At 36.8% G+C, this 17859-nt stretch overlaps 1 protein-coding gene across 3 annotated transcripts in view; it reads left to right on the top strand.

Annotated features, from left to right (window-relative positions):
• LOC122746492 (U2 snRNP associated SURP domain containing) overlaps positions 1 to 17859 on the top strand; it is a 97719-nt gene that overhangs the window by 42174 nt on the left and 37686 nt on the right. For all 3 annotated transcript variants that reach the window (XM_043992128.1, XM_043992129.1, XM_043992127.1), the window contains exons 17-24: positions 2111 to 2273; positions 2712 to 2791; positions 4028 to 4115; positions 5096 to 5218; positions 7323 to 7479; positions 9202 to 9297; positions 10013 to 10079; positions 13591 to 13753. In XM_043992128.1, coding sequence (XP_043848063.1) covers positions 2111 to 2273; positions 2712 to 2791; positions 4028 to 4115; positions 5096 to 5218; positions 7323 to 7479; positions 9202 to 9297; positions 10013 to 10079; positions 13591 to 13753 — 937 coding nt within the window. The remainder of the gene's footprint in view (positions 1 to 2110; positions 2274 to 2711; positions 2792 to 4027; positions 4116 to 5095; positions 5219 to 7322; positions 7480 to 9201; positions 9298 to 10012; positions 10080 to 13590; positions 13754 to 17859) is intronic.

Below are 17859 nucleotides of genomic sequence, written 5' to 3'. Positions count from 1 at the left end.
ATAGATTAGGAAACTGGGAGCAGAGAGAGAACTGACTTGAAACTAGGCACAGCTCTAGGCAGTGCTGGAGTCAGGAACTGAGTCTTGGTTCTCTAACTTCAGATCCAGCCTAGAGTCTTCTGTACTTCATTGTCTCACTAACTTTAGTCTTGATTGTTCTTACTACAATTTAGCTCCTTGCTGAGAACATCATAGCCATGGGGGCCCTGCATCAGACTCAGTAAATTCAAAATTTATGGGATTGATCATGACCACATCAGGAATTACAGCTATCCCCAGTTGGCCTCATGTCTACAAGAGCAGCAGCCAAAGCAGGGGAAGCTGTGTGAACAGGAACGAACTAGGAGCTCAAGTCTCAGCTCTTTCATTAATTGCCAACATTCCTGGACAACTCACTCAGCTTCCTTGTAAAATGAAAGGGTTGGACTAGATTGACCTATGATCCCTCCCTTACAACTCTAGGCAGTATGGTCCTGTTATCCCTCGGTACCAGGCAGAGCCTCTTTATCACACAGGCATTTTAATTTATAAGGCAACTATAATAACACATTTTGTAGTCTTTCCCTTTGCTCCAAGAAGCTTCTTGGAACAGTGACCATAAAACTTCTGTCATTCTTTTTTCTCCTTAGTTGTATCAGCCTAGTCTGACCTGTTCTCTGCCAGTTAATTTCTGCAACATTAGAAAATACCTTTCGGGGCAGCTAGGTGGTGCAGTGGATAAAGCACCAGCCCTTAATTCAGGAGGACCTGAGTTCAAATTTGACCTCAGACACTTGACACTTACAAGCTGTATTTCCCTGGGCAAATCACTTAACCCTCACTGCCCTGTAAAAAACAAACAAACAAGAAAAAAAAGAAAATGCCTTTTTATGCAAGGGGGCACCAAAAGGTCTTGGTTGGGGGAACAAGTATTTTTCACAGTTTTCTGTAAGCCCCATGTCATTATCACTTACAGTCCCTAAGCCTTTGGATACTATTTCAAGTCCATGTCTAAGATATGATTGTTTGTTAGAAACCTTTTCTGCTTCTGTAAGACTCACAGGATTAGGAGAAGTTGCTTTTACAGGGATGAGCAAGGAATGGGCTACCAAAAATCTCTAGAGTTCTGTTTTGAGAAGTAGAGGGTGGCTCCTGTGGCTACTTGGGATCATAGGATTTTACAGCTAGAAGATAAGTCTATCCCTCTTATTTTATAGGGGGGAGGACATTGAGACTCATAGGTAAAATGATGCGCCTGGGGCTTTATTGTTCTTGATTAGATATTCAGGGAGCTCTGTCAACCAAATGGGAAAGGGGCCTGGTGGGGGGGGGGGTGTCAAGGCCATGGGCACTGACCTTTATTGCTTAATCTATAACTCTGAGCTTGGTATCAGTGAATCTGCCTTTTCTTGTGTGTTGGCTCATTCAGATGTACTTCTTATATCCCATTGGTCTGTCTGCCAAAGGGAGTACTGAAGCAACACACAAATAATGTTGATATTACGTAGGAAGGAAAGAAAAGATAGAGAATTGATTCCTGTCCATGCTTCTCTGCTGCCTTGGAGTGTGGCTTCTGGGAAGGAGCTAGCTTTCAGGGGGGTTAGTCTAAAATTTTTTTTTTAAAGTGAGACAATTGGGGTTAAGTGACTTGCCCAGGGTCACACAGCTAGTAAATGTCAAGTGTCTGAGGCTGGATTTGAACTCAGGTCCTGCTGAATCCAGGGACGGTGCTCTATCCACTGCGCCACCTAGCTGCCCCTAGTCTAAATTATTTTTGACTTTAGCATTCATCACTGTTGCTTTTATCTAGGAAATACATTTATCAGGTAGTATCATTCTAAATATTTTTTACTACAATTTGTATTTTATAGATGTTAAAATATTTACTTAGGTGACAATTCCATAGTGCCATCTAAGTGACATTTTAATGCTTATAAGTAGGACTAAGTTATATGAAAGTATTTGGCATTTAGGAATCAAGTAAACAATCATTTCTTAAGCACCTGCTCTATGTCAGGCACTATACTAAGTGCTAGAGATACAAAGAAAATAAAAAATAGCCCCTGCCCTCAAGAATATTGCCTTCCAATGGAATGACAGTATTTACAGTTTGAAAAAAAATTTCTTTCAGGCAGAGAGATAAATTAGAAGAAATCTTACGTGGATTAACTCCTCGGAAAAATGATATCGGTGATGCAATGGTTTTCTGTCTTAATAATGCTGAAGCTGCTGAAGAAATAGTGGATTGTATTACTGAGTCACTGTCCATCTTGAAAACACCACTGCCTAAAAAGGTGTGTACGATCATTTTCTTGAGCTTTTAGATAGGTGGTGAGTTAGAAATCTTATGTCAGATCTAAATTCTTTGTAGTTCTTTATTATATGAAATATTTTGTGAAAAAGGAAGTTCTGTTTTGCTCTGTAAACTTGTTTCTCTTAAGGAAAACATTTCATGTTTTCCACACTTAATGTAAATTGTGAACAGGCAATTTTTATCTTTTACACGTCAGATTAAAAAACCTTGTGCAATGAAAATATAATTGTAGTGAGCACGTTTTTATGTTTATTGACAAATCACTAGAAAGTAAACAGGATTATCTGTTATTTCTTGTCACTGTTTGATGGAAGAAGCGTTATGTCCTGTTCCAGATTTGTTGTTGACCTTGAGCAAACTAAATTATTTTAGCTATGGCCATCATTGTGCATCATATTTTTATTTTTTTGTATTATAGATTGCCAGATTATATTTGGTTTCTGATGTATTGTATAACTCTTCAGCAAAAGTTGCCAATGCTTCATATTATAGAAAATTGTAAGTATAGTAATTTATACCTGTAATTTAAACAAAAGACACAAACTTATTAAATTTGAACTCCACAAAAGGTGTATTTTAAATAATCAAAACTATTTTAACCCTATCCCCATTCTAAAAATAATTTAAATTTTGTATTGTTTCATAAATACGGAGTTGCAAAAGTTTAGGGCATTGTTTTGGAAAATACTATTATTCTGGCACTTATTCTATTTAGTTGGTCCTAATATGGGTCTGTGAGGTATCTAGACTTTTAAGACAGTTGTAGTCATTAAAATAAGGTACACTTAAATAAGTCATATTAGATTTTACATCAACGGCTTCCATTTTATGTTTTTGGTGGGATCCTACGATTTGGAGCTGTAACAGACAGCTGATCTTCTCGGCCAACCACTCGATTTTACTCATGAGAAAACCCCCAAATCCGCTGTCTTCTATTATGTCTTACTCTTTTCATTTCCTTTTCCCACTAAGTGAAACAGGAAGGTTTTAGAAACATTTTCCTATTTCCCTTATGAGAATAAAACTTGTCTTTTTTAAAAAAAATGAATTGAAAAGTTTAGGCCAATAGGTTTCTGTTTAGGACAAAACTTTGTGTTTTATAAAAATTATTTTAACAATGTAGGCCGATGATATTCTTTTCAAATAGTCTGGGAGCATTGCTCCCTTGGGACTGAAGCAGTGTTAAGTACTGATTATAATTTACTGTTTCCACTCCTTGAATTAAAGAATTAAGTTATGCTTTTAAGATTTTTGTGGTGTAGTGGAACACAACTAGAAATCAGAAGATTTGTGTCCTTGTCCTGAATTTTCTATTTCCAGTGCTGTGTGACTTTCAGTCTGATAATTTAAACTCTGAGCCTCAGTTTCCTTATTTGTAAAATGGGGTTAATAAAGCATTGTTTATGAACTCGTCCACGGTTGTACTCTGGAAGACCAAACTTCCTTCACTGAGTCCAGTGTGACTTGAGTTGCAGGAATCACAGAAGCAACATCTCTTAAAGGACTTCACAAATTAAAATATGTAGCACTAAGGAGATAATACTTGTGCAGAAATTCAAAGATACTGCTAGTCCTTTAAAATTTTACAATTGTTGCTTGTATAATTTAGTAATTAGTTCTTGGTTTTTAAGTTTTTGCCAATAGGGATAAGTACTCATTGACGAGGATGGAGAAACAGTTGTATTTTATGACAGTTTCTGTTAGAGTTTTAAAATAATATTATTTGAATCACAGTTTTGAAACAAAGTTATGTCAGATATTTTCGGACCTCAATGCCACCTATCGTACAATTCAAGGCCACTTACAGTCTGAAAACTTCAAGGTTGGAGAAACAGTTGTATTTTATGACAGTTTCTGTTAGAGTTTTAAAATAATATTATTTGAATTACAGTTTTGAAACAAAGTTATGTCAGATATTTTCGGACCTCAATGCCACCTATCGTACAATTCAAGGCCACTTACAGTCTGAAAACTTCAAGGTATGTGCATAAATTTTGTATTTTGTTATAGATATATATATATCCTATATATCAGTCCTAGCTGTTTTGATAGAACCTTAAAAACCTGAACATCTCATGATATCTGTTTTTTCAGCATTCTTATGCCATTTTTTTTGGTGACAGTCTTAAAGTGCTATAAAGTTGTTAGTGATGGTGATATATGGTGTCTCTTCAGTTTAGACATCACAGCTTTAAGGAAAAGCAGTAAAACAGTTTTTAATGCTTCATAGAAAATGTTCTTGTTGAAGGGAGATGAGTAGGGATCTAGCAGAGATGATTTCATGAGACCATCTTGATAGTATTTATCATATGTATCTACTTTTAGAGAAGGGACTTTTAATAGGAGAAACTCTGCCAGACTCCTAGGCAGACTCTTACATTCTCCTTTTGATACTTCAGTTCATTAGATGCTATTTATTGAAATCAACTGGTCTTTTCTTAGGGAATATCCCACTTCGAATTACCTTTAAAGTTAATAAAAGCATCCTCATAATTCTTGAGGTGGCTTCAAATGACTTTATATGCAATTTATTATAGGTCTGAATGTTTTTGGTTATTTTATTTTTTAAAATAATGAATTCTTTGTTATCTTTTCATTTGTTTTTAAACAATCCATTATCTCTGATCCAAATCATTGACATTCAGAGCTAAGGAATATGGGAATTCATAATCTGGGGAGGGTGGAGACACTGCATTTTTTGGTTGGGTTTTAAGAGATTCAGGCCACAATTTAAGTGTACTAGCTTTACTTTTAATTTTCTTGATAAATGACTAGTGATTTCCTTTAATTATTCTTTTTAAGCAACGAGTAATGACCTGCTTCAGAGCATGGGAAGACTGGGCAATTTATCCAGAACCATTTTTGATCAAATTACAAAATATATTTTTGGGACTTGTAAATATTATTGAAGAAAAAGAAACAGAGGTAGGTCTCACTGCTTGTCTTTTGGGGAATAGGATCAGTTGCAGTGCAACACAACATGATAGAGGTTACAAAAGGATGGCCTTTAAATAATAATAATAATAATGTTAAAACACAAGACATTTTCAAAATGTACTTCTTTTAATTCATGCTATTTCCTTATGGCTTCTTTGAAGGTTGTGTGTGTGTGTGTGTGTGTTTTGGATGTCTTGAATTGGTAATCGTGATGATGTCACAAAGTTCATTTCAAAAAGATTTTACTTCTCTGGTTGTGATGTTGCTTATTGGGCCAGTAAACACAGAAACAGGAGGAAAAGGAGAATTCACCAGTGGCAGGCAGGAAGTTAATAGATACACAAGCTAGAGAGTAATTTGTAATCTTTTCAGCCTGTAGGGATGGGACAAGGCAACAGAGAAGCAGTGTAGTTAAGGCTGCTTTAACTGGAAGATGAGCATAGTCCTTCCCCTATCCTCATGCCATCTCCAGAATAGCCTCCTCACCCAGATACTTCTGGGAACTAAGCACAGTCTTCTTAGACTCTTTGGCCATAATCTTAGTTTTGTTTGGCCTACTAAAGGGGATTGAGGCTGATAGGTAGGTTGGGGCAGTTTTTACTTTGTCTTATTTGAAAGATTTTTTTTTTTTTTTTTTGGCGGGACAATGGGAGTTAAGTGACTTGCCCAGCGTCACACAGCTAGTAAGTGTCAAGTGTCTGAGGCTGGATTTGAACTCAGGTACTCCTGAATCCAGGGCTGGTGCTTTATCCACTGTGCCACCTATCTGCCCCTGTTAAGCTTATTTTTATGTAAAGAAAATACAGCTTACTTCACAGTCATAATTTTAGCCCTGGAAACAGCCCAGGAACTCTATTGGTAACATTGGGATTAGAAGTTTTTAGAATGATGGACTAATAATTTGAAATCTTGAATATAAATTAATATTGACCTCTTTAATCATTCATTCAACAAGCATTTATTATTAAGGTTCTAGGTACTGTTTTAGTAATGGGGTTTGAAATAAAAAGATTGGAAAAAATCTTTACACCAAATATTTGAATGTCTTATAGATGAGGTACTCTGCTAGTTATTGACATATGTAACAAGCATAAGAATTTTGAGAAATTTACAATATAAACATGTGAAAGTTTACAATATAGACATGTAACATAGGCATGTGAAAAGACAGCACGTTAACATTCTTCTATTATTAAGTATTAGATGCCAAATGACTGGTACAAATTAGAAGTAGTTCAGATGAGGGAGTGAGCTTTTCCCATTGTACAGAGTTGGGAAAAACTTAGTTGGACCTTGAAGAATGGAAAGACTCCAATTGGTTTTGGTAGGTTAGCATTTGGATTTAAAAATGATACCAAATTGTAGCTTGATGTTGTGAATATTTTTATGTTGCTTGTTGCTAACCAGAAATATATGTTGAATTTTTGACTTATTATTAGGTTTGTTATTATTGTTATATTTGTTATTATTGATTTATTTACCAGCTACATTTTTTCCTTGAAAAATTAATATTTGATATTGAGAAGAATACAGTGCATTTGACAACTTTGTGTGAATGTACATATGACTTTCATAATCCAGACTGGGCACACTTAAACTGATGAATTTACCGTTTTGAACAGCTTTATGATTACTTTAATTGAGCAAGATAAGCTCTAACTAAACTGATGTTTTAATGGGATCATTCTATAACTTTTTATTTTCATTGAACAGAACCCACCCAATTCACTTTTGAAGTAATGTACAAAAAAGTTTACCATGCCATTTCTTTTTCTGTTCATTTTGTCAGTAGACTAAATCTTAATTCATATATACTCTTTATCATTTGATTCAGCAAATATTTTTTAGTTACCTACTGTCTGCATAGCATTTTACTAATCCCTGGAGAAAAAAAAATGACAGTGGGTCCTTACCCTCTAGGAGTTTGTATTCTAGGGAAATATAAACTATAGACCTGTCCTAAATGTGGTGATCGGCATCCATATCTCAGTAGATCTGTACTAACTTGTTATTCTTGTGAAAGGTACTGTAAATGCCTTAGCAATAGCCAGTAAATACAGGAGGACATTAATGTGCCTGTGTGTTTTTGTAGGAAGTACCGGATGATCTTGATGGGGCTCCCATTGAGGAAGAACTTGACGGTGCCCCCTTGGAAGATGTAGATGGAATTCCTATCGATGCCACTCCCATCGATGATCTCGATGGAGTCCCCATAAAGTCACTTGATGATGACCTCGATGGTGTGCCTTGTAAGAGCAACTTTCCCCTTTGTTTTTATGTGGAGAGAAGGAAATGGGTGGACATGTAAAATTAAATAGACATTATTCTTAATTCATTTAGATAAAAATAGTGAATAATGTTACATAGGATTTTGTGATGAAAATGTTTTGTTTTATTTGGATTTTGTTTGTTACTTAAAAAGAAAAAGAGAGGGGCAGCTTGATGGTACAGTGGATAAAGCACCGGCTCTGGATTCAGGAGTACTTGGGTTCAAACCCGGCCTCAGACACTTAACACTTACTAGCTGTTTGACCTTGGGCAAGTCACTTAATAACCCCAATTGCCTCACCAAAAAAAAGAAAAAGAGCCCAGATACGCAGTAGTAAATGAGTTATAGGAATTAAAAGTTGTTGGCATGTGCACACATGTAAGTAGGGCTTCTTGGCTAGTGAGAGTTAGGAAGACCTGCTGCCTGGGCCTGTCCCTTCCTCTGGTGCTTAGGGCCATTCTACCACTTGAAGATGCAGAGCCTTGGCCATTGTGCATGGATAGAGAAGTGCAGGATTCCCATCCAGAGGGGGTGGGGATCATCCAGTCTAACCTTCTTGATAGATGAAGAACTGTAGACACAGAGAGCCAGTGGCAGAAGTGGAATTCAGACCTTTGTTCTTCCTCTTCTTCCCTGTATTGGAAGTAAGCATCCATTTCCTATAGAATGTACATTATATGTGTGTGACACATGTATGTGTTTCTCTTAGTTGCCGAATCTGATTGCCTCATCTTCATCTTTCTCAGCTTTTCTGTAGCATGGGACACTATTGCTCTCCTCTCTCTCTCTCTTTTTTTTTTTTTTTTGAAAAAACTTGAGTGGTTTGGTTTTTTTGGGGGGTTTTGTGGAGCAGTGAGGGTTACGTGACTTGCCCAGGGCCACACAGCTAGTAAGCGTCAAGTGTCTGAGGCCGGATTTGTACTCAGGTCCTCCTGACTCCAGGGCCGGTGCTTTATCTACTGGGCCACCTAGCTGCTGCTCCCCTCTCCTTTTGGAGATTCTCTATTTTCTGGGGTTTTGTGACCATGTTCTCTTACGTTTCAGGTTTGCAAATAGTTTTGCATATTTTTTCTCATTTGGTTGCTTCTCAGCACAAGTTTGTAATAATAGCATTTATATGGTACCTACTATGTTCCAGGTATTCAGTACTAAGTGTTTTACAAATATCGAATTTGTTTCTTGTGACCACCCTGGGAGGTAGCTGCTATTACTCTCCTCTTTTTTTTATAATTGAGGAGATGGAGGCAAACAGAGGCTAAGTGACTTTCTCAAGGGCAAACAGCTAATAAATGTCTGAAAGTCAGTTCTGAACTCAGGTCTTCTGACTACAGGTCCCAAACTCCATCCACTTTGCTACCCAGCTGTGAGATAGATGTTATATCATTCCCACTTTGCAGATGAAGAAATTGAGGTGCAGAGGTTAAATGACTTGCCCTGCAAATCATTAAGGTTGGTGGGAAGAGAGTATTTTCAGAAATGAATGTATTTTTAAAACAGCTTCAATAAACTGTGAGATAAACATTTTTAAAAAATCATTGATGATTGACACTTACTAGCCGTGTGACCTTGGGCAAGTCACTTAACCCCGATTGCCTCACCAAAAATAATGTAAAAAAATCATTGATGAACAATATAATTTTTTTTTAGCATTTCTCTCATTGGGTAGCTCCTTACTTAATAGTACAAATCTTTGCTTCAACAGTGGATACCTCTGAAGATTCAAAGAAGAATGAGCCCATTTTTAAAGTGGCCCCATCCAAATGGGAAGCAGTAGATGAATCAGAATTGGAAGCACAGGGTGAGCAAAATGCTAATTACTTGTTCATTTTTTCCCAGGTAAATAATAGCGAACATTTATGACACATTTTACAGATGTCATCTTGTACATGGGTAAGGGCAGGGCAGCTCTTGTTGTGTTTATGTAGCAGAAGTTTGGAATCAGACACCACAGAGCGTGCTAACTTCTAAGTAGATCAGTAAAAGCTCCCTGTCTTATTTTAAGCTGGCTAAAAATCTCTTAAGTGACATAATTTGAATGGAAAATGAAAGTACAGAATCACAAGAAATGCCTGTAGAAATTAGGAGGTTGAAAGAAAGGAGCCCTCCACTCTTGGTGAAGTTTCTCCCTATTCCTGTACTTAGATTCACTTTGTGAATTCGACAAACTAGGGTGTGCTCACGATATGTACATGTGCATGTAAACAATGTGCTTACGGTGTGTCCACAGGACTATGTGGAGTTTCCGATCAAACAAGGAATCTTCAGTTCAAGCACGAGAGTATTAGTCACTTAACTCATTCAGATAGAAATGCAATGTAAGTTTGAGTTAAGAAATAAACTTACATATTCCCATGAGCGATGGAATGCATATAGCACAAAGAAATGGCTGCTCACACTACACAGATAAAAACTTGTGTAATGCAAACCGCCAGCTCTAAACCTGGAATTCAGCTCTGCTTCTGCAGTCATGTTAATTTACCTTATGGAATTACATCCTTTTTCCCTTTATTCAGCCGTAACAACATCTAAGTGGGAGTTATTTGACCAGCATGAAGAATCAGAAGAAGAAGAAAATCAAAAGTAAGTATCTAGGATCTTAATGTGATCCATTGCTTGTGTGGGTGCCCTTTTTTCATTGGGGGGTATGCTTGAAATAATAGTGAAGAGGGGGAAAAACCGGGAAGGGGGATCATGTTCAGATCTTCAGTTATTTTCCCAGCACATGAGGAGCTTTTGGCTTCTGGTTCTGGTGCTTCTCATTTCAGCGAGCTTTTTAGTTCTGTAGTGTATTTGTTTTCTCCCATCAAGTTATGAATCTCACTTTGTAGTTCAGTATGTTAATTGATCAGTGGCGTTTCTTTCAGATCTGTTATCAAATATTGTATTGGGCTCCATGGAAAGTGATTTTTAAAGGAGTAGAGGGAATAGTGGTGTCATTCTCCATGTTATATGGGAGCTTGCATTCTAAACCAGGACTCAGACATGTATACACATACATGCACGTTGTGTACACAAGAAAACTATTAGGAAAATAGGAGAGACCTTCAACAAGAGACAGGGTGGATCTGATGGTGTCTAATTTTTTTGTCAGATGCATTTTGATTTTTCCATGGATTATATCACTTTAATACTAGAACTAGAATTTTAAAAATACCTTGAAAGACCAAGCAGCATAAATTGGCACGGTGCTTTTTTTCTGTCCACAAGGCAAAAAAAAAGAAAGAAAGAAATAGGGTGGAAAATTCTATTTAAAGTAAAATTATAATAATATTTTTGCATCATTTAATGTTTCCAGTCCTCCTAGTTTTAAATACTTTTAATATTTGTCTCTTGTGTATGAAATTGTAGTAATTTCTGTTTCAGAATCCTCTTTCAGGTTATATAGCTTGCTAGTATAATTTCCGCTTTGGGTTAGAGGTAACACTTTACACTTATCAGCCCTTTCTCTATGGCAGTATTGGAAGATTAAAGATCTCTATGTAAAAATAAGAAGCCCTTTTTTTTTTTCCTTTTTTTTTTTTTCCTTCCAAATGAGAGCTGGAACTAGAGACAGTCAGATTGGAAAGTGGGTGTATGCATTGCAAGGGAGGGGCCAGGAGGGAGTATGGAGAAATATGAAAAAGGAATACCAGCGTCATTCAGGTTTCTGGAAATGTAATAATCACTTGTGAAAATCAAGTTTTGCATGATTAGAATGTTCTTAGAAGAGAGATGCTTTTTCTAAAATTGTGAGTATATAGCAATGCTAATCAGCAATAACCAACTACATGGAATAGCATCTCCCAGAGCAAGGATGTGTCCTGACAGAGATACTTATTTTAGATAGGGCAGAATAAGCATGTTGATACACTTGCATGGTAGACTTCATCTTTTTCTTTAAGTGGGAGAGAAGCCTTTTCTAAAACATTTGAACTGACATCCATTAAGTCATTAAATTTTGATGTATATTTGATTTTGTTATTCTGAACCATTAACTTAGTTAATGTGTTTGAGTGTTGTAACAATTTTAAACTGAGACTTGAGATTCCAGTGACTTGTGATTTTTTTTTTTTTAGCAAGAAATCAAAATCATACTTTTATATTAAAACAATAGAAAAACAATGATGAATGTGAAGCTAGGCTTGAAGATAACAGTGACAAAAGGCTAAATGGCCAATATTTTAAAATAATATTTGAACCATCTTGATCTGTTTAAAAGGCTTGGGTGTTCTATTTATTTAAAAATTTAATTCCCATTTCAGTTCATATGAAAAAGGCTGAAGGATTTCTTACACACTGATTTAAGTTGAAAGGGTCTGGTAAAATAAATTATTTTGTAGAGAACTTCTTGGGTTATGAAAGACACCTTAACATAAACCATATCACCTTTTTTTGTTTTCCTGTTGTATTAGTATTCTCTACAACACTGGGATTTTTGTGTGCTACACTACTGCACTCTAGTGGCCAAATCTAGAATAGTATTTTACTAACTACCTGTATGGGAGATAGGGTGATCATTACTGCAGCACTGAGGAGCTTGATTTTAGAACAGCAAGTTGAAGCTTTTAGAGGACAGTTTTGTGTTATGGCATTAGTGTTGATGCTTAGACCTTTTCTTAAGGAAGGTTATTTTGTTGGGAATGTATGAAGGATGGTGTTTTGTTTTGTTTTTTTATGAAAAACTGGAGTCAGGGACCACTAGCTAAGGAGGCTTTTAGTGTAACCCAGGGAAGAGGTGATGAAAGCCTGAAATAGTGGTGGTAGCAGAAGAAGAGACAGATGTGTGAGGAAGGTAGTGAAGGTAGAGTTGAAAGGACTTGGCGACCAATATGGATATGATGGGAAGTACAGTGAGGGAGATGGAAGAGAAATATGACTTTGTAAAGTAGGTTGGAAATGTTCTCAGTATAAAGGTACCTGGCTACTACCCTAAATTTTAAGATGTAAACGCTGGATTATCAAATAGGACAGATTAGCTTTCTTTATTACTATGTTTACATTAATTATTGCTACCCTAGGTTATTATTTATTTTCAAAGCTCCTTTTAAAGCATATTATTCCTTTGGAAAGCATTTAGTATTTATAAATTATTTAGTTTTGATGACTGTTTTTGCTGTATGACACAGTAAATGCTTAATAAATGCTTTTTAACTGGAGTCAAATACATCTATATTAAAGGATTGTACCCGTTATAATCAAAACTAGATTAGTGATATGATTCTTGATCCTTTATGCCACTTGGTTACTATCTTTATAGTCCCCTGTTACCACCAAAAGATTGTTCACGTGAGGCAGTGATGGGGGTAATAACTTTTCAGGGATATAGAATAATATTGACAGTTTGTGTAGATCAAAATGTTGTGGACGGTGTCTTTTGAAAAGTTAATATTTAATATTGTTGCTGTGGCTTCTTATAGATTATGTGAAATTTAAAAAGGATTCCAGTGAACCATGGTGTACAAAGACCCATTTGGATGGATTTGATTTAGTATTTTACAAAGGGTATATGGGAGATTTACACAACACCACAAAAGCAATATGTGATTAAGTGTGCTTTTTATTACTTATTGGAATCAAAACTTTTTCAGACAACTTTTCAGAGAAGAGTTTTATAATCATAGAGAAAATATGATTATGTGTTCAGCTACCCTGCCCAGAGTTCTAGAGTGCAAAAAATAAACACTTAACATAATGGGAAAATCATTAATTTCGTAAACATTTGTTAAGCCTTTGCTAATTATGGTGGATGCTTAATGGTAGGGGAGAAAGAGAGGGAAGATGAGACAAGAAGGAAGTAGTCCTTGCCTTTGGAGAGTTTGTTTTTCTGGTACAACAGACAGATAACATGGGGTGGCAGAGAGAAGGGCACAGATATAAACAGAGAGACAGAGGGAGAAAGCAATTGATCCAAAATGGAGATAGATTTGGCTCTGAGAGATAGTAAAATATAAAGATATGTAGACAGAAAGAGAAAAAATATATAAGCAAGGAAATTGAGTACACAGAGACCAACTTGGAAGAGAGAGAGAGAAACTGAGACAGGAAAGGGGAGAGAACAGAAAGAATATGCAGTGATACTAATTTGAATTTGCTAACATTCTTATTCCCAAAGTCAAGAAGAAGAAAGTGAAGATGAGGAAGATACTCAGAGCTCCAAATCTGAAGAGCATCATTTATATTCCAATCCAATCAAAGAAGAAATAACGGAGTCCAAGTCCTCTGTTAAATATTCTGAAATGAGTGAAGAAAAACGAGCTAAGCTTCGAGAAATTGAGGTCAGTATTGGCAAGAGATGTGAACATAGAACCAATCCCATTAAAAAAAAGTTAACATTAGGTAATTTTGGTTTCCTGATTGTGGGTGATCTGTATTAGTTAGACAATACATTGTGGCCCAAATTAATTCCTCCCTCATGCCTGGCCTGCATACTGGAAAGAAGAACCATCTTTTTTGTTAACAGCTTGTAACATAGGTGATCTGTGTGGGGATTGTTATGTAGCTGAGATGTTGATTGGTAATTGATTGTGTTTGAATGAGAACAAAGGACTTGTCCTGAACTGGAAAGAACAGGGAAATTGGGCCCAGAAGATCTGGGTTCAGGTTCTAATTTTGCAACATATTCCTTTTATAATCTTGGCAAGTGGCTTCACCTGTCTGGGCCTTAGTTTCCTTCTCTGGAGAATGAACAGGCTGGGTATAATCATCTCTGAGTCTTTGTTACCTAAAGAGCCCCCTTCAGACTCATTTTGCCCCTTTTCCTTGTTCTTTCCTGTCAGATAAAAGGTAGGATACTTTATTGGGGAAAATTCTCCTGAATATCTACCCTCAGATTGTTAAAAAAGCTTCACAGGAATTAACATTTGTAGTGAAGCAGTAATGGAGTCTCGAAAGAATAAGGTTGACAAAAACCTAGTTCCTTATGTAGTTTGCTTTTGCTTTGTACCTTTCATTTATGTTATCTTATATCCTTTTCCCTAAGTGGTCATAGCTGTTAGGTTATTGCAAGATTTTTTCCACCCATTTCTCATACATAGTTGATTCAGAAACCACTGATAACATTTTATTATGAGCTGTGCAGTATCAGTAGGGTGTAAACTTTGGGTGGAGAGATCAGTGATTTTCAATTATTAGGTTCATGTGGTTTCCCTAGTGTGTTAGGGAAGTTCGTAATATTTGATATTGCGGAAATGGCAAATTCTTTATCTCTTTTCTGAAAAGTGTGACTTTAAAGTATTATACTTGTACTCTAAATTGCCCACAGAAGGACGTACTCTGTTAACACTATTTAAATCTGCCATGATAGAGTACCCATCCTAATACATTTTTAATTCAGTTTCTGGGGGTTTCTTTGCTCTTTTTAAAAGAAAATTGAATAGCTGAATTAGAAATAAATTTAAACAAAATAAATAGGTTAAATAAAAGGCCTGAGCTAGAAAATTCACTGGAAGAGAATTTCATAGTGAACCCTGAATTATTTCATTAAAATAAACTTTCTTTGCTTTAAAAAAAAAAAACCAAAACCCAAACACACCTGTATTTGGCAGGTGTCATGGTAGAGCAGGCTGTGACTGAAGCAGAAGTGGGGGGGGTTGGTGGTTGCCGCCATTTATCTGGCCTCACTGAGGTGTGTCACATGTGCATTTCCAAGATGGCCGTTGGGCCTCTTTGTATGCTACACGGGTTTATCAGAGCTATTTTTGATGGGAGTAATTCTCCAGTGCTTAGTGTACTTCTTTGATTTCTTTGCTGCTTTAAGTAAAGGATCCTAACTGTAATTTACCCTTTTTCCTGACTTCTACCTCTAGTACTGGGATCTGTCACTTTGGGGTGTTTCTGTTGTCTTGCCTTCCATTTAGATGGTTGTTTCTGCTTGGTTTGAACTGGGAACAGAGTCACAGAATTTTAGTGCTAGGAATAACTTTAGAGATCAGCCATTAGACTGTAAGCTCTGTGAGGTTAGAGACTGCTTCGGTACATACCTTGCACAAGAAGGAGACAACCGTGTGCAGCTGAGGGAGCTGAAGCTTGAGGAGAGGTGCCTTGTCTGTGCTGCTCAATGGCAAAGCAAGGGCTAGGACACACACCTCTGGCTTCTCCCTGAGGACTCATCTCACGTGACTTAAACTTGTTGCTGAATTCAAGAAATCAGAATATTAATCTTGGAACCCATTCAGTAATAACCAGGTTTGATAAAAATTGTATGTTGAATCAGTGAGTAAATCACACAGGTAGAAGGGACTCAGGTTCTCTCATCAGCTCAGAGTTTTTAGGGAATGCATGTGGTATAGGGTTGTATCTCTGTCCAAATAAAATCTCAAGATACTTTTAAAAACAGAATTTTAAATAAGATGGGGCAGAGGTTACTAAGGACCTGTGGTGTTTAAAATTTTTTTTTAAGTCATGTTCTACTTTCTGTGACTATTTGGGGTTTTTCTTGGCAAAGATACTGGAGCAATTTGCCATTTCCTTTTCCAGCTCATTTTACAGACAAGGAAAATGAGTCAAAATGACTTGCCCAGGGTCATAGAGCTAGTGAGTATCTAAGGCCAGATTTGAACTCAGGTCTTCTTGATCTCAGGCGTAGTGCTCTCTGCACTGTGGTGCTACCTAGCTGCTCATAAGGACTTGTCCTCATGAGTAAATTACATTGTTTTAGTTGGGACTTTGGGCAATTGCCTGAGGTGTTGCTTCTGAGATGTTGAAGGAGAATATGTAATGTGGTGGGAAGAGTTTAGATCGGAATCCTAGTTCTTCCACCTGACATTTTTGCAGCCTCCCTAGGCCTGCTTCTTCATCTCTAAAATGAGGGGGCTTAAATTTAGATGTATTTTCAGTTCTAAATCTGCACTCCCCTTATGTTTATCCTGGAGGAGAGATTATTGAGAGGAGATATGATAATATTTGAAAGGCTCTTGTACATATTGCAGTTTGAAGTTGTTCAGGGAAAATATATTTTAAAAATACAGACAAAATAAAACCTGGGATTTTAAATCCAAACAGATATTGGATTATTTTCCTGGTCCCAAGTCTAGTATTTCCTAGCATGCTGTTGGATAGTCTGTTTGGACTGTTAGGGGTGATGTTATGACAAGAGTACTGGACCAGGAGTCTGGAAACCAGGACTCTTATCCTGCTTTGGACACTCTCCAGAACTTCTCATTATTTCTGGATTTTTGTTTTTTCATCTATAAAACAAATGGGTAGGAATAGGTGATTCTTATCTCAAGTACCTTTCCAGGTTCTAAAATTCTATAGGCACAATATGGCAACATTAAAAAGGTGCTGGGCTTGGAGTCAGGATATTCAGGTTCAGGCCTTGCCTGGACATATCCGAATTCTGTGACTATGTTCAGGTCACTTCCCTGAAGCCTCTCATCTTTGAAATAGGGATGGGGACTAGACCTGACTTTGCTGGAATGGGGACTCCTCTATAGGCAGTGCTTCTGTTTGTGAAGGTCAGCAGCTCTGCCACTGAGAGTCCTAGAGAGTTGTCTAGGGCACTGAGAGGTTCAGTGACTTGTCCTGGGTCCCACAGCCAGTATTTAGAGGCCCCAGGTCTCCTGGCTCCAAGATCAGCTCCATATCCACTAGGTAGGATAATACCTGTATTGCTTTTCTTAAGGATAGTTGTAAAAAATGCTTTATAGATGTTAGAGTATTAATTATAATACTTCTGACACCATTATATTGTGCTGTGATATTACAGTTCTTTTTCTCATTCTGCTAATCTGAACAGTTTCAGCCTGAGATTGATGCTTCTTGCTAAGACTAACTTTTCTTTGTCTGCTTTGACCTTTGACAGCAGTCAGTCCTCTTCTCTCTTCAATCTTCAAAATTTTCCTTTCTTATACCCTTGTTCCCAGCTACCTACAAACCTGTCTAGGTCTGTCCTTTACTTAATTATTTTCCAAGTATTCCAAGTTGGGCAATAAGAAACAGGTGCTTTATTATTGGAGATTGTAGCTCTGACTCCAGGTTCCCTAGCTCTCATTATGAGGATTTAGTAAATTTTTCCCTTATTTGATATACTTTGTACTCCTTTCTATACAAATATTCTATTTTACCTTATATTTACTTGAGTGTGTCTCTTAACTCCCTTTATTCATTTGCAAATGCCTTTTGTACATAGAGTGATTTTTGAATAAATGAATGTAGCATATACAGTCATTTTAGGTGGAAACTTTTTTTCAAGTAATAAATTTTCTATCTACTATTAGAATTTCAAAGTAAACTCAGAGTGAATTCAGAGCAGTAGCTATCTTAAGAAAAAGAATGATTGGGGTGTGGGTGTGTAACTATCTTGTGAGATTTCCCTGTGGGGGTATAAAACCCTGTGGAGCCCCAAGCTCAGGGTCTTTTCAGGTCCTACCCCTGACTGACT

This window comes from Dromiciops gliroides, chromosome 3, assembly GCF_019393635.1.
Source record: "Dromiciops gliroides isolate mDroGli1 chromosome 3, mDroGli1.pri, whole genome shotgun sequence".
Lineage (NCBI taxonomy): Eukaryota > Metazoa > Chordata > Mammalia > Microbiotheria > Microbiotheriidae > Dromiciops > Dromiciops gliroides.
This window is presented reverse-complemented; position numbering and strand designations above follow the sequence as displayed.